Below are 15,071 nucleotides of genomic sequence, written 5' to 3' on the forward strand. Positions count from 1 at the left end.
CCACCTTGGGGGTTAGGGACAGCATTGGGTTGGACTGTGAGGCTTAGAGGATTCCAGGTATTGCAGAATGGAGCAGGTGCGAAGGGTATAGGGCAAGTGCTAGAGCATTTGGGCTCCGCCCTCCCAGACATCTGCATCCAGCTGCTTGTCTCCTGCACTCCTAGACTTTCCTGTCATGTGCCCTTGGCATTTTAGTCTTATAAAATGGCAGCAAATTGGACCCTTCCCCCAGACTAATACCCTAATGGGAGAAGTTGGGGAGCCCATTCTCCAAGCCCTCTGCTCCTCTCTTAAATTACATGCATTCAGTCCCATAAGCCCTTCTCTTGCATTGGTTTCCAAAGTGTGGCCCTGGAAGGCAGATCAGTACCACCTGAGAACTTTTTAGAAATACAAATTCTCAGGCCCTGCCCTGGACCTGATGAATGAGTCTCTGGGTGTGGGAGCCAGCAGTCTGTGTATGCCTTCTGCTGCATGTTCACATTTGGAACCACTACCCTAGAATATTTTCTAGTGACTGCAACCTTCCCTTTAGGACTAAGCAGGGGGAATGACTAGTGGGTGGGTCCCAGGCCAGCATGGCTGGGGCTGGCATGCTGGAAAGGAGTTTGGGGACAGGAGGGAGCTGCAGGGGCCTTAGGGTTCCTCTCACACCACCCACTACTAAATAGCTCTTGAGTCCATGTGCTCCTCTCTAGTGCCTTCCCACCCCTCTAAGCCACCAGTATCCTCATAACTGGTCTCCTTGCATCCACTTCTGCCCCCTCCAGTCTGTTCTCCATGTGGCAGCCAGAGTGAGTTGCTGAGATGCAGCCCTAAGCATACTATTCTGATGGCACCAACATCTCTGTGCTCCTCTCCCTTCCTCAAAGAAGCCAGATTTCTCTCTCACACACTCTACTGCACCCTGTATCTGTTCTAGTGATCAAAATTGCAATTTTAAATTTGCTTGTATGGATTATGGTTTTGCTCCAATTGTATTCTCAGCCTCTGGCCCCTAACCCCTAGCCTGGCATGCAGAAGGCACTCAGTAAATGCTTGTTGGATGAATGAATGAACAAATGAATGAGCCATCCAGAGGGACTCACTTCTCCCAACTGATCTTGCCCTCTGGGGCCAGCCCAAGAAGGAGCTCAGAAGGGGGAGTTCTCTGGATTTCTGTACCCTCTTGCCCGGATCAGGGTCCATTTCCCCATGGTGGCCCAGCAGTCTGCTTATGGAATGCAGGGAGAGCCCCGGGAAAATGGGCTCCAGCCTGATGTGGCAGCAGAGTGGCAACCACAGCTCTGTTCCAGCTTTGTGGCCTGAATGACTCCTGAGCAGGCAACTCTCACCATCTCTGATGTGTCTTGTCTCCCATCCCTGCACCCGGCCCACACAGATCCCTATGCGATTGTCTCCTTCCTGCACCAGAGCCAGAAGACGGTGGTGGTGAAGAACACCCTGAACCCCACCTGGGACCAGACGCTCATCTTCTATGAGATCGAGATCTTTGGCGAGCTGGCCAGCATCGCCGAGCAGCCGCCCAACATCGTGGTGGAGCTGTACGACCACGACACCTATGTGAGTCTCCTGCCTTCCTCCCTCATCCCCTCACTGCCCGCTTCCTCCAGGGACCCAGGGAGAGATGCCGCTGCGAGGAACAGATCCCCAACTAGATGGGTGCACCCTAAGGTTGGGACTGATGGCCTCTCCCTTGATCCTACAGACTACAGAGTGGTTAGAACTATTTTAGAGTAATTAAAAATGGACTACTAGCTCATGTGCTGTGCCCAAAACAGAGAGAGGGGACAGATCTGGAAAGGAAGGGCTGTTGGCTGTGGCTTAAAAGCCTGGATTTTCTCTGCCTCTGACTTGCTTATACGATCCCAGGCTAGTCCTTTCTCATCAGAGAGCTGTGTTGATTCCACAGACATTTATTAAGTAAGCACTTGTGTACTGTGCTGGGGGGTCCCTTATTCTGGGTTCCCAGTTTAGGTGGGAGCCGAGACTCACCCACAGACAGAGAATCCTCCAGGGAGACAGCCACATGGCCCTGAGGCAAACCAGGACCCTCTAACAGAGCTGTCCCACAGAATGTCCTTTGCTGATGGAAACACTCTGGGAGCTGCTAGCTGCATGTGGCTATTGAGCAGTTGAAATGTGGCTAATCAACTGGAAAAATGAATTTTGAATTTTATTTAGTTGTAATTAATTAAGCTTTGAATTGAAATAGCCAAAGGCGGCTAGTGGCTCTAATATTGGACATCGTCACCATAGAAGTTTTCTCAGGAGGGAGAGCTCCCTGTGGGCTGGAAAGGGCAGGAAGGCTGTGGGTAAGTCGCAGCCCTGAAGGAAACGTGGGATTGGATGCTGGTGCTGGGAGGAGGCAGAGGGACATTCCAGCATGGCCTGGGAAGAGTGGGAGATGGAGACTGAGGAGAGGGGAGGGCAGGGAAGGAGGAGAAAAGAGAATGAGGCCAGGGGAGCAGGGGAGTGACAAGGTCAGAGTAACGTTTTAAAAAGAAGAGAGAACAGAGAGACTGTGTCAGCTGATGAGACATGTGGCAAAGAGGTCACCTCTTGGGTTGGGGGAGGGAAAGAAGCAGGGCAGGAGAGGTGAGCAGGCTCCCGGGAGGGGGCCTTGCATCCCAGGAGAAGAGTTTGGACTCTGTCCTCCAGGCAGTGGGGACCCATGGGAGGTGCTTGAGCAAAGGACAAAACATCATCTTAGCAAAACTCATATAATTTGATGAGTGTGATCATAGTTTCCCACCTGGAAGGTGGTAGGATTTAAAGACAAAATGAACAGGAGAAACAAAGGTCGTTGGAAATATCAAATGCTTTTTCTGTGAGTGCGTCAGAGAAATGCTAGGATCCTGTCACTCTGTTTTCTAATGGGCTCAGAGCTTGATTAAGTTAAACAAGGCCAGTGCTAGATGGACATACAGAGGATCTTCCCCGCCATGATGGGGATTCAAATCTAGCAGCAGTGACTAGGGCCACTACATGTTATTCTCAATCCTTTTAAGGGGGCAGAGCTCTCCATTCAGCACCAGGGGCTGCCCTAGAGTTCAGGAGGCCCGATGTGGGTCTGGCAATCCCTCCGAGGCCACCAGAGCCCTGGGCTGGGGGATGCTGACTCTTCTGTCTCCACTTCCTGTCCAGGGTGCAGATGAGTTTATGGGACGCTGCATCTGTCAGCCGAGCCTGGACCGGATGCCCCGGCTGGCCTGGTTCCCCCTGACTAGGGGAAGCCAGCCGGCAGGTGAGCTGCTGGCCTCTTTTGAGCTCATCCAGAGAGAGAAGGTGAGGCTGGGCCACGTCCAGGTCCAGGAGGCAGGCAATACCTGGTGGGGGGCACAGGTAGGACAGCCTGATGGAGGGCAGGGGGCTGCCAATCCATCTTCTTCCTCCGCCCAGGGCCTGCACTCGATGCAGAGTACTGCGCAGAAGTCAGGCTCCTGCTGAGAGTGGTCTCAGCCATCTTTTTTGAACCCCAATTCAGGACACAATCTAACTTTGGGATCAAATGCTGGAACCTGGGCTGTACTAGAATTTCTGAGTCCTCTGGCCATTGGATGTATTTTCCCCTGGGTCATATCCTGAGCTTTTTTCTGGGAGGAGGACCTGGTTGCGGGGCAGGGGCTTACTTGTGATGGTGGTGGGGCAGAACTCCAAGGACAGGAAAGGGCAGGACCTCTGTTCCAGCACCACTGTGCCACAGCCTAGCAGTGTGATCCTGGGCTAGCCACTTCCCTGCTGTAAAATGGGGGGCTTGGGTTAGTTCTATATCACTAATCTTGCTCTTACTGTGATGTGAACCCCAATGCGTAAGCCAGATAGAAGTGGGGCTGCTCCAGGTGAAGTGTCTGGAGGGGGACACAGCATACTGCCAACCTGGCTTCCCCATGCACCCTCCCACCAACTCCCAGGCAGCTCTGAGGGGACCCCAGGACTCCGAGGAATAGTCTGCAGACTGCTGGACTGTCTGATAGCTGACATATGCCATGAGTATCATTCTGTGGTTGGAGATGGCTTTGCCTAGCCAGGGCAGAAAGGAGGGTGAAGGGGGCCTGAGTGACAAGCACCTAAGCAAGCTCTTTTCCTTCCCTCTAGCCGGCCATCCACCACATACCTGGCTTTGAGGTAAGTGTTGCTCTCAACTTTACTTCTTCAAACTCCCTGCTGGCCTCCCTGTGTTTGCAGCTCTGTTGTCTGCTAGCAAGGGCAGCAGGCGTCCACTGCCTCCATCCTGCCCTCAGGCAGAAGAGGGCCCAGTGGGGCCACAGGGGTGGACAGGGGCTGGGGTCTGGGCCCAGCTCAGGCCTTTTCTGCCCATCTTCCCTGAGAAGATCACACTCACAGACTGAGGGGACCTCATGATCATCCAAACCAGTGGCTCTTAGCTGGGTTGCATGTCAGAATACTTGGGCAGCTTTAAAAGTCCCCGGTGCTCAGGCTCTAACCCAGACCGAACGAAGCACAGCTTTTCAGGGTGTGGCTCAGGCATTGGTAGTTTCCAGTGCTCCCCAGGGGATTTCAATGTGCAGCCAGGCTGGGAGCCATTGACTTAGCCCAGAGGTTCTTTGTGCGGCATCACCTGCGATGCTGTTGGAAATACTTCTTGGGTCCCGCTACAAACCTACTGAAGCAAAGTCTGAGGGACCGCATGGCAGCTTGTGTGTTTATAAGCCCTCGGAGGATTCTGGCGCATACTCGAGTTTCAGAAGCTCTGATTTAGACCACAGTTCCCAACTTACTGTTCCCACCATGACTGGGTTTCTTTGCTCCACTAGAGATGGAGACTTGGTTCCCTTGTCCCTGCTCTCCTTCCTTCTGGGCATCACAGTAGAAAATGCAGAAAATACTATTCACTGTGGTACCCAGGCTAATTGGCTTCAGAAAATACTATTCTCGGCCAGGCTCAGCTGCAGCTTTGGGAAGTGGTCATCGGGCTCTGTTTGGATGCCTCCCCCTTAGAGGCAACCCACATTATTTGTAGACAGCTCTTACCACGCAGGCCCTCTTGCCCTCTGCCCCCCAAACCCCCCTTTGCTTCTCTCCCCACCCACCGTTGTCTCTTTCCCCATCCCTCTCTTGCCATATCCAAGCTCCCGATCTCAGTCTGCCAGACCCTGGGGACCTGGTTGTTTCTTCCTGGCTCCCCAAGTTCACATGCTCCAATAGGAGCAGCAGCTCCAGGACCTGAGGCCTCTCTGCTTCCTGGGGCTGCTGCACAGGTCCAGGGCCTTCCCACCACCTGTTGGCCATTTTCCTTTTCTCCTGTCACTTCCAGAGATGCTTGGGCTCTAGGTTTATGTTTTGGCCTCCTCTCCTACCAGTCCCTCGGCACCAATGTCTATCACACCTTCTTTCCCAAGGATCATATGAGGGCATGGCTAGAGGCACGTGGCACTTGCCTGGGATGGGAGGTTTCTGCTGGCTCCCCTTAGGTGATATCTGGTGTGCTGATCTGTGCCCAGCTATTGCTCCTTGTCACTGATGGCAAACTTCTGTCCCCTTCCTCTCCTCTTTTCACCGTCTCCTGGATGTGGAACATTCTGTGATGTGGTCCAGGTGCATGATACATCACGGATCCTGGAAGAGGTGAGGTGGACCCTCGTGGCTGTGGTGGTGGCTGGGGGTGGGTGGGCAGAGACAGAGGGAAGGTAAAAGCTATCCTCTGGGCATGTGCTCTGGAGCCTTCAGGGTTCCTGGTTCCCCCATGGGCATCTGTCACATGGAGACCTACCTGGACTTCATTTCCCTTACTCTGTGTGGATCCAGGGCTGCCTGGGGTGAGCCCTGGAATGATTCTCACCTCAGAGGACTTGTTGCCTTGTTGGAGGCCAGATTCTTCCAGACCTCTTTGGCAGCAATACATAGTCTTACCTGGCTGAGGACTAGGTGGCATGTCTTCAAGAAGAAAATGATCATAAGAGGCCAGAGTAGTCAAGGAAGCCTTTCTGGTGGAGGTGGCATTAGCAAGAAATTGTTGCAAGAAGAAGGTGGGAAACCTGCTAAGCACCAGTTTAGAGCCTGAATGGTTTAGGGCCTGGGTGGGTTGGAGATTTCTAGGTTCTAGAAGTTTGGGATTTGCGTCCAGATGAAGCATGTTTCGTTTTTTGCCATGAGGTTGAGGAACTCATTCCCTATGGCTTCCTGCATATCTGGGAGCGGGTCCTCATGAATGAGTAGGGCAGAGGCCTGGGCAGAGAGACAGCAATGAGAGCCCTAGTCAGCTGGGGGGTTGGGCAAAGGGCAGCTACTTCCTGCCGTCAGGGAATCCCCAGGCAGGGAGCGAACACCATTTGACATTTGCAGTGTAATTTGGACTTGAAGTGCAGGGTCAGGATGTGGGATCTGCAGGCCCCGCGCCCCTTACCTCACTTCCTTTTGCTCCCAGACCGAGGTGGGGTCCGCCAAATGAGCTGGCCATAATTGCGCCTGACAGGCAGCCTCCTGCTTCTGGCTGCAGTTGGAAAGACTGCCGATTTGGAAAGCGGAGCAGAGCCCTGTCCAGGGAAGCAGCACGGAGCCCTCTCTCAATTGAGAGCTTTCTGTGGCCAAAACCCACAGCCTGCTCTGAAGAAGACCCAGCTCAAGGATGAGTTATTAAAAAAAAGTCAAAATCCTTAATAACTGGATTTGTAATATATAACAGTGAAGGCTCAGATTCCGAGAGCAAGGGTCTGGCTGTGGTCTCCTTGTCAGGAAGCAAATCCAGATTTGCAGCTTCGGGGCCAGACCCCAAAGAGGGCCAAGTGTCCTGCGGCAGGACCGGCCACAGGCCAAGACGTGGTGTGGGTCACCGGGGTCAGGCGAGAGCAAGTCCTGCGGTCTGTGGGGCACAGGGCCGGGTTAAGCCATCAGTTTCAGAGGGTCTGAGGTCCCCCCAAGGATAAATGGAGTAACAGTTTATACAGGAAACCACCCCAGAAGATGACTTTGTGACCCCCTCTTCTCCAGGGGCCCCCAACCCAGCCCTGGGGCCTGTAACTTATCCACTTCCCCTGCACTTGAAGGCTAAGCCTCATGCCAAGGTCCTGGGTCCTATTTGGTTTTAAGAATCCTTTGGTGCTGGGTGGAGGCAGGGGAGTCTTGCTGCTGCTGCTGGTCCTGTAGGAAGCTTGGTGCCTGCATAGGATTTTTCTGTCTTTGTATTAGCTATATCTCCTGTTGTTCTGTCTTTGTATTAGCTATATCCCCTGTTCAGCCCCACCTAGGCTCCCAGCCTGATCACTGTGTGGATCGCCCCAGGCATCTTGGAGGGCTCTGATAAGCCAGGCCTGGAGCTTAGATTCTCAGAGCAGAGGGGGCAGCTGGGTGGTTAAGAAATTGTCTGGCTGTAGAGGTGTAGGTTGGGAAGCAAAGGGGCAGGAGGAGAGATCAGCTAGGAGGCTTAGGCGACTCTGAAGGATGGTTTAAGGATGGCCTCTCTGTTGGAGAGTGCCTTTGGGCCAGCTCAGCCCCAGGCTGTGCGGAAGACTGTCTGTGAATGAGATGAAATGTCATCTGTCCATGCAGAGGGCTCCCAGAGCAGATGGAGGACAGTGGGAATGACTTTCTGGAAGAGGTGACACAGAGCTCTCTTCTGAAGCAGGGATTGGCAGGTGGGCGGGAGTCCAGGTGTCAGTGCCTTGGGCTGGGGGCATATCATCACTTGGGGCCAGTTTGTTGGGTGAGATTTCTCTCTCCCCCAGGCTTTACACCCATCTGGAGGCTCCCTTTCCCGGGCTGTTGGCAGGGAAGGGGAACTGTGGTGTCCTGATTTTGAGACTTTGGTGACATCTGGGAGACCTGGGTTGTTGCAGAGAGCATATGTGTAGGGGGCATCTCTCCTGGCTTCCCAGACTTTCTGCATTGCCTGCTGTTTCCCCCTTTCCTGAGCCCTGCTCACCGTCCCCTCTTCCCGCTCTCCCTTCAAGTTTCCCTCTTCCTCTGTTTGCTCCTTGGCCCTGGCTCCCTCTCTCCCTCCTCTCCCGCCTCTTCTGAGCCCTCTGTCTCGTTTCTTTTCCTTTTTGTCTGGAGAACAAAGGCAGTCCGTGCTGCCAAGGGGAATGAGTTCAAAGAAACTGCAATTTTAGATTTCCTGAGAACTGGAGAGTGTGCACATGCACGTTGGAGCGTGTGCGAGTGTGTACACTCGCAAGAACACACACACGTGCACGCACAAGCATCAGAAGAGGGGCTGGCTGACTCCTTCATAACCAGGGGCTAGGATGTGGCATGTGTAGAGGAAGACCCACCTGGGACCCTGGGCGGGAGCAGGGGCTGTGGTCCTGACCGTTGAAGGGGGTGTGGCTCGAGTGGTGCCCTTGTCCCTGCTCCATGGAGGGAATGCCCTGGTAGAAGGGACTGCATCCTCTGTGGCTGTTTTCACTGGAGGCTCAGGGTCCAACCAGATGTTACTCCCTCGGCCCTTCCAAATCCAGGCGACAGGGTATGGCTTTTAGTCTGACATGCATACAAGGTACTCTCCTGCACCCCTAAATCCACTAGAAGGAAAAATTTGGTGTTTTGCAATCAGGAAAATAAACCCAGTGGTACCCCATCCCCCATCCCTCCCCCAAGGCCTTAATTTAAAACACTGTTTTTCCTCCTAAGTGTAATTAGAGCAACATGTTGTTCCTAACGAGCTGGGTGGGGCAGGCAGACAATGGAGCCCTCCCAGCCCGCCTGGCTGCCCCTGCCTGGAGCTCCCTGAAGAGCCAGGATCTGAACTTCCAGAGGGTCCCCTGACTGTATCCTGCTGGGTGAAGTGGGGGTCTATGGGCTACTGGTGGCTGGATGCACTTGCTAACACGTCCCGTCCCTGGGAATGAATGTCTGTCCAGTGTGGTGGCTCCTAGGACTGGGGGAGGAAGTCCCCCTCATGATGCAGGGCCTGGGCTCCCTGTACTGAACTGACCAGCAGGATGGTTAGACTACAGGGGCCATGAAGGTGGATTCTGCTCTGAGTGGGGAGAGAGCTTCATTTGTCTTTGGGTCCCCACCTTCTTTGTCTGAGTGGCTCGGTGAACACCCTGAACCCCTGTAGAATCCCATTAGCAGAGCAGCCTCGGGTTTGCCCTGCCTTCAGGGTTGGCTGGGGAGGGTGATGAAGGAAGAGGTTGGTCATATGTTGCTTTATCTAATTAGGCTTATATTCTAAGGTTGTCCTTAAGGTCCGTGTTCCTCAGAGTCCCCTGTCATGCACAGGACAGTGAATCAGGATGTCCTGGTGGCACTTTCAGTCTACATCTGCCCCCTGCCTACCAATGCTCATATGCGTCCCCAGTTCTGACAAGGGCCGTGCATCCCACTCTTACGGAGAATTGCTGCCCTGGGGGGAGGTGTGGTGCCTCAGGTTGGCTAGACTAGAAGAAAGTTGAGAAACTCAGGCACTAGAGCTGGCCATCTGGCCAGGGCCATGGGACTCCTGCATGTGAGATGTCTGAGACCTGTTAGGACCTTGGGAAACCGGACACAGGGTCTCATAGAATTCAAAGAAGTCAGAGAGTAGGCTACACAAATTTTCTGAAGTGGTTGGGGAGACTTTCTGGAGGATAGAGAGCTTGAACTAGGCCCTGGAAGATGTGTTAGATTCAGGAAGAGGGTAAGGGAAACCCATTCAAACAGCAGGGCCCATGAGCAGGCCCAAGGGAGAGAAGACTTGGTGAGGACCCAAGGATCAGGCTGGAATAGACAAGAGTGTAGGGAAGGAGGGGAGAGCATGTTGGAGCCAGTTCTTTATTCAGACATCCACCCACCCATTTATCCCTTTGACCCCCTCCTTCCCTCCCTTCAACTATCCATTCATAATCCTTTATTTATTGGACAGGGGATTCAGCTGTGGTTCCTGTGTGCAGAATTGCTGGTTTAACCAGGGACACAGACAAATGAACACATAGAAATGGCATAAAGTGATGTGTCTTTTAATTGGAGAGGGTCAAGTTGCTATGGGAGCCATGGGGTACTTAACTTAAGCTTAGAGCCCCAGGGAAGACTTAAATGGAGACCTGAAGCTGAGTAGGAGGTAGCCAATGAAGTGGGCAGAAAAGTATTCAGAGGGACCCACGAGCTTCAAGCCTCATGGGTAAAGACAGCATGGTGTCTCCTGCAGTCTGTTAGGGCAGGCAGTGAACATGCTCAAGGAGGTGGCTTATCACTGTTTGGGGTCCTGTAAGCAAAAGTTATCTGGTAAGAGGTGAGACAGGAGAAGTCAGAAGGAGGTAGAAGATGAGGGGCCATTGAGGCCATGTCAGGGAGTTTTGGCTTCATCCTGAGTGGGTGGGGAACTTCTGATGGTTCTTAAACAGAGTGATATTCTTAGTAACCCCTGGCTGCAGAGCACAGCATGCTTTTGTTGCATGAAGCAGATGTGCAAAACCAGATGCAAGGAGACCACTTAGCAGGATGCTGGTGAATCCAGGCAAGAGGGGGTGGTGGCCCCAGCTGAGGAAAGAAGACAGGTGGATGCACATGCAAGATATTTAGGAGACAGAATCGCCAAGGCTAGGTGATCAATCAGGCATGGTGACAAGGGGGAGGAGAGCTGAGGATGGCATAGGACTTTTTGGTCTGGTTGTCGAGGTGGATAGTGGGGTGGCTTTCTGAGATGACATTTGAAAAGAGCAGGTTTTGAGGGGGAAGTTAGAAAATCAAGTTTAGGACAAGTTCAGCTTGCGAGGCCAGTGGGACACATGGATGAACTGAGCAAAAGAGATTGGGACAGTGGGTTTGGAGTTTAAGAGAGATGTTTGGGAGGGGAAAGCTCAGGAGATGGCTGGGCAGAGGAAGGTACTCAACAGGCAGAGGGGAGAAGGTGGAGGGCCAGTGTGGAATCAGAGAACTGGTTTTAGGAAAGGGACCGAAGTCAGATGGCCAGAAGCTGCTAAGGGAGTGAGAGAGACAGGAGAAGGTAAGTGAGTGGCCTCTGGGTTGAGTTACAAGCATGTCATTGTTCTCTTTGGAGATAGAAGTTTCCAGCGAGGGGATACAGGGAGCCAAGCTCAGTGCACTGGGCAGAGGGCCATGTGGAAGTGACAGTCAGTGGATAGAGGCAGTTCTTTTCAGGAAGAGAGACGGGAGAGGGAGGGAGACTGCTGGAGAGGACACAGAGCAGGAGTGGATCTGAGAGACCATCTCTAAATGGGGAAGGAAAAGATTAGTAGATAGTGTGGAAAATTGGGGAGTACTGGATGAGGCTGGTTCTGGGAGCCAGAGAGTGTTTAGGTGTATGTGCAGTGATAACCTCACAGGTGTGTATAGTGAGGAGGGGGTACAAATGGCCATCGTGGCAGCTTGCAAGCCTGGTGGAAGGGGGGCCTGCAAAGGCAGGGGTCCTGGGATGAGGGCAAGGATATTCTGGGACTTCTGGGGACAGCGAGGTGGGAGGAGATGGTCTTGGGATGAGAATGGTGGCCTCGTGCGGAGGAAGCTGCTCTGCGGACACACCTCTAACCACTGTCTCTGCTTGTCTCTCCCTGCTGCCTCTGCTGGGCCTGGCGCTCTACAGCTGTGTGCACCTGCCTTCTTCCTCCAGGGCCTCCTCCAAACGGTACTGGAGTCTATCCTTCTTGAAGGTCTTGTTCCCTGGCCTCCTCTGTAAATAGGTTGCTAAAAACGGGGAGCCCGGTCCTCAGCATATAGAGAGGAATGCCATCAAATGGAGCTCAAGGAAAGATGGAACATGGGAAGGAGAGAAAAAAGGGATCATAGGATCACTGCCGGGAGTTTGGGGGCCAGGAGAGAAAACTCTGGGAGGAAACACATGAGTGAGCTTTCCTGGGTGACTTCGGGAGAATGTTGCAACCATGTGAGAAAGGCTTATCTTTCTGGCTCCCCACCCAGGGGAACTTGGGCACAGTTCACTCTCTGACACCTTCTTTTTGTCCCAGGGCTTTTGGCCCTGGGCCCACATTGGACTGGTCATCAGCCTCGAGCAGGCCACAAACAGGCCACCAGCAGGCCTTCAGGCCTCGCCCTTCCTCTAAGGAGGCAGCCCTTGATGTCCAGCCGCTGCAGCTGGTGGCCTTGAGGTGCCAAGGGTGGGCACTCAGCCACTTGTCCCCATAGCAGCCAGGCCATTGTGGTGGCTGTCCAGGCCCTGCCTGCATCCTCTAGGGCACAACTCCAAGGACTGTGATGTGCACAGCAGTCCCTGGAGTTGTGCCCTTGGCAGCCCTGCACATCCCCCCTCCCTCCTCCTGATGCATCTGTCTCCCAACCAGTCTAAAAATGCCATCTGCATTGTGGGTCTGGAGGACAATGGTGCACTTCTTTACTTTATGCCCTGGTGACGTAGCGATAGTTATGAAGCCAAGGCTGTTCTGGAAGATGCTTTCGGTGGCTCAGCTCTCTTCAAGCCACCTGGAGAGACCCACAGACTGATGGGAAAAACAATGGCACCAGCACCAGTGCTTACCATAGGGTCTCTACTATTTATTAAGTACTTCCAACATGCCAGACACTCTATGTTTGTTCTCTCACTGAATCCCCTGAGCACCCTCAAAGGGTATTGTAATTCCAGATCTTTGCTTGAGGGTATGAATCACAAAGTTGAGTAATTTGCCCAAGGTCAAACAGCTAGGATGTGGCCTGACTGGAACTAGAACCAAGGTCTAATCTGGTTCTAGAAATGAGCTCTTACCACTGCAGGTCAGCTTAGTATCATGGGTGTGTCATCAGGCAGGAGTGACAGCCGGGGTTGGTTGTGAAGTGCTGAGGCAGGAGTAAGCTGGTGTGTTTCTCTGCTCCAGCTGCTCCCATGATCTGTGTCGGAGCATCTGTAGGTGGATACACTGTCCTTTGAGAAAGAACCCAGAGCAAGTCACTTGGAGCATGAATCCAATGATTCCATTGTTTATTAAATGGGATTACGTGAGGCAAGCTCTGTGAAGTGTCCAGCAGAGCCCTTTTAATTATAATTAACATTCCCTGAGGGTCAGGAACTCCATGTATGGACTTGCAGGTGGTGCACCATGCAAGGGCACTGGGTCCAAGGGGTGCAATTTCCAGTGCAGACATCATATATTTGTATTTATTGTAACAATTTTCCAGTAGGTGGCAGTAAAGTGTCTTATTCTAATAAACCAGTGAAGTATGAGGATTTTCTGACGTGGAAGTAAAAATATTTAAGAAAGGGACATCTTTCTCTAATTGTCACAAAGGTGCTACGTGAGCTAGTAGTCTTACTATTAAGAGTTACATGAATCAGGCACTATTCTAAATGTTGTACTAACTTCTTCAGGCTTCACAATAACCTTTAGACACTGATAACTTTTAATGACCATGTTATAGATGTAAGAAATGAGCCATAGAGAAGTGAAATAACTTAATAAGTGGTGGAGCCAGAATTCACACTCAGAGCCTGTGTTCCAGCGCTGGGAGATGTGATAGTTGCCTAAACCCTGGTAGAACCTGCTTACCTTGCCCGCCTGCTTCCCCATGTAATTCTTCGTGATCATTGGGGATTGTTGCCCATGTCTTTTTGGCAAACTCTTAGAAGGTCAGAGTTGACATAGGGTGTGCTCAGCTCTGGTCTGTGGTGGTGAAGGAGCCTCCCCAGCAGCGCCCGTAGATGACGGGCATTTATATTCCTTTCTCCTGCCGGGAAGCACTCTGACTCCCAGTGTGACTGCTCTGTCCTCATGGTAGATGAGGGGTGGGCGTTAGGGGCTGACACGTGTCTGGGTGTGGGTGTGGGGGAAGGGGTGGAACTCCAAGGTGGATGGTAAGTTGGGAGGGTCTGAGCCTGGAGGCAGGAGAACCAGGCCAGCGGGGGGCACATGGTCCTCTCTGGGATGGAGAGGGGCTGAAGTAGGCGTGTCAGGATGGAGAGAGCAGTATGTGTGTGTGCACGTGTGTGCATGTGTGGGAGATGGGGTGACCCTGAGCAGCTTATTGGTGCATCAGAGCCTGCATTATGGGAGGATGGGTGACCTGGGGTTCATTTGATATAGGGGACTTACGCCCTGGGTCATGTGCTTGAATTGTGATCCTGGAGAAGATGGTGCCTGGAGAAACTGACTTCTCTCCCTCATTTCCTCCTGTCCATTTGCCCACGTGTGTGTCCTTGCTTCTCTGTTTCTGTCTCTCTCGTGCATGTTCTTCTTTCTGTCCATCTGTCCTCCTTTCTTGTCTCTCTGCCTTGGTCTTTCTCCCACCTCTGTCTCTGTTACACCTGATGTCCCCTGTAGTCGGACGACACAGACCTGCCCTACCCACCACCCCAAAGGGAGGCCAACATCTACGTGGTTCCCCAGAACATCAAGCCGGTTCTCCAGCGTACTGCCATTGAGGTGAGCCTGGCTGGAAAGCAGCCTGGACCTTCCCCTTCCTGGCCTAGCCTTCCCTGGGGCCTTTCCAGGTGCTCTCCTCACTCTGTGTCCCTAGATCCTGGCATGGGGCCTGCGGAACATGAAGAGTTACCAGCTGGCCAGTGTCTCCTCCCCCAGCCTTGTGGTGGAGTGCGGGGGCCAGACAGTTCAGTCCTGTGTCATCAGAAACCTCCGGAAGAACCCCAACTTTGACATCTGCACCCTCTTCATGGAAGTGGTGAGCCCAACACTCCTCTTGTCCCCTTTCAGCGTCCTGGTGGCTAGAATCTCCTCGCAACCCCAAACAGTCTGGGGATCTGCTGGGATTCCCTGTGGGAACCTGCGTGGGTCACGGCTTCTCTTTCACCTTACATGTCTGTGAAAATGGGAAGAAATGCTCATACTCTCCTCACTGGAAGAGGTGAAGCCTATGAGCAACATGGATGGGGCCAGTTTGCTCCCTCCTACCCAGATCCTGAGTCTGCAGAAGTTCCAAGGACCTATTTTCCCTCTCAGGGCAGGTCTCAATCCCCCGGAGCTTCCCTCAGGGGCCTGCCAGGGCTCTGATCTTCGTGATTCCTCCAAACCTTCCCTGACCTGGGCCTCCTCACCTGGGCCTCCACAGATGGGCTCACCCCCACCACCCTCAGCCCCCCAGTCCTCTCCAGCTCCCAGGGCTGCCTGGGCCTAGTGGCCGGATCAAGGCAAGCCTGAGGAAAGGAACATGGTTTGCAAGATGAAAGCACTATAGAAATTCCAGGCCCAGTGGCTGTCAACAGGAGCCTC

The 15,071-nt window shown here is 53.0% G+C and overlaps 1 protein-coding gene across 4 annotated transcripts in view; it reads left to right on the forward strand.

The window, feature by feature from the left end:
- Positions 1-15,071, forward strand: part of DYSF (dysferlin) — a 191,880-nt gene that overhangs the window by 119,738 nt on the left and 57,071 nt on the right. For 3 of the 4 annotated variants that reach the window (XM_016202598.2, XM_016202600.2, XM_016202596.2), the window contains 6 exons: positions 1,382-1,563; positions 3,148-3,288; positions 4,099-4,128; positions 5,560-5,589; positions 14,166-14,267; positions 14,362-14,523. In XM_016202598.2, coding sequence (XP_016058084.2) covers positions 1,382-1,563; positions 3,148-3,288; positions 4,099-4,128; positions 5,560-5,589; positions 14,166-14,267; positions 14,362-14,523 — 647 coding nt within the window. Of the gene's footprint in view, positions 1-1,381; positions 1,564-3,147; positions 3,289-4,098; positions 4,129-5,559; positions 5,590-11,482; positions 11,525-14,165; positions 14,268-14,361; positions 14,524-15,071 lie in introns of all 4 variants that reach the window. The other variant, XM_087823630.1, reaches the window with a different exon arrangement.

Source organism: Miniopterus natalensis, chromosome 13, assembly GCF_054644295.1.
Source record: "Miniopterus natalensis isolate mMinNat1 chromosome 13, mMinNat1.hap1, whole genome shotgun sequence".
Classification (NCBI taxonomy): Eukaryota; Metazoa; Chordata; class Mammalia; order Chiroptera; family Miniopteridae; genus Miniopterus; species Miniopterus natalensis.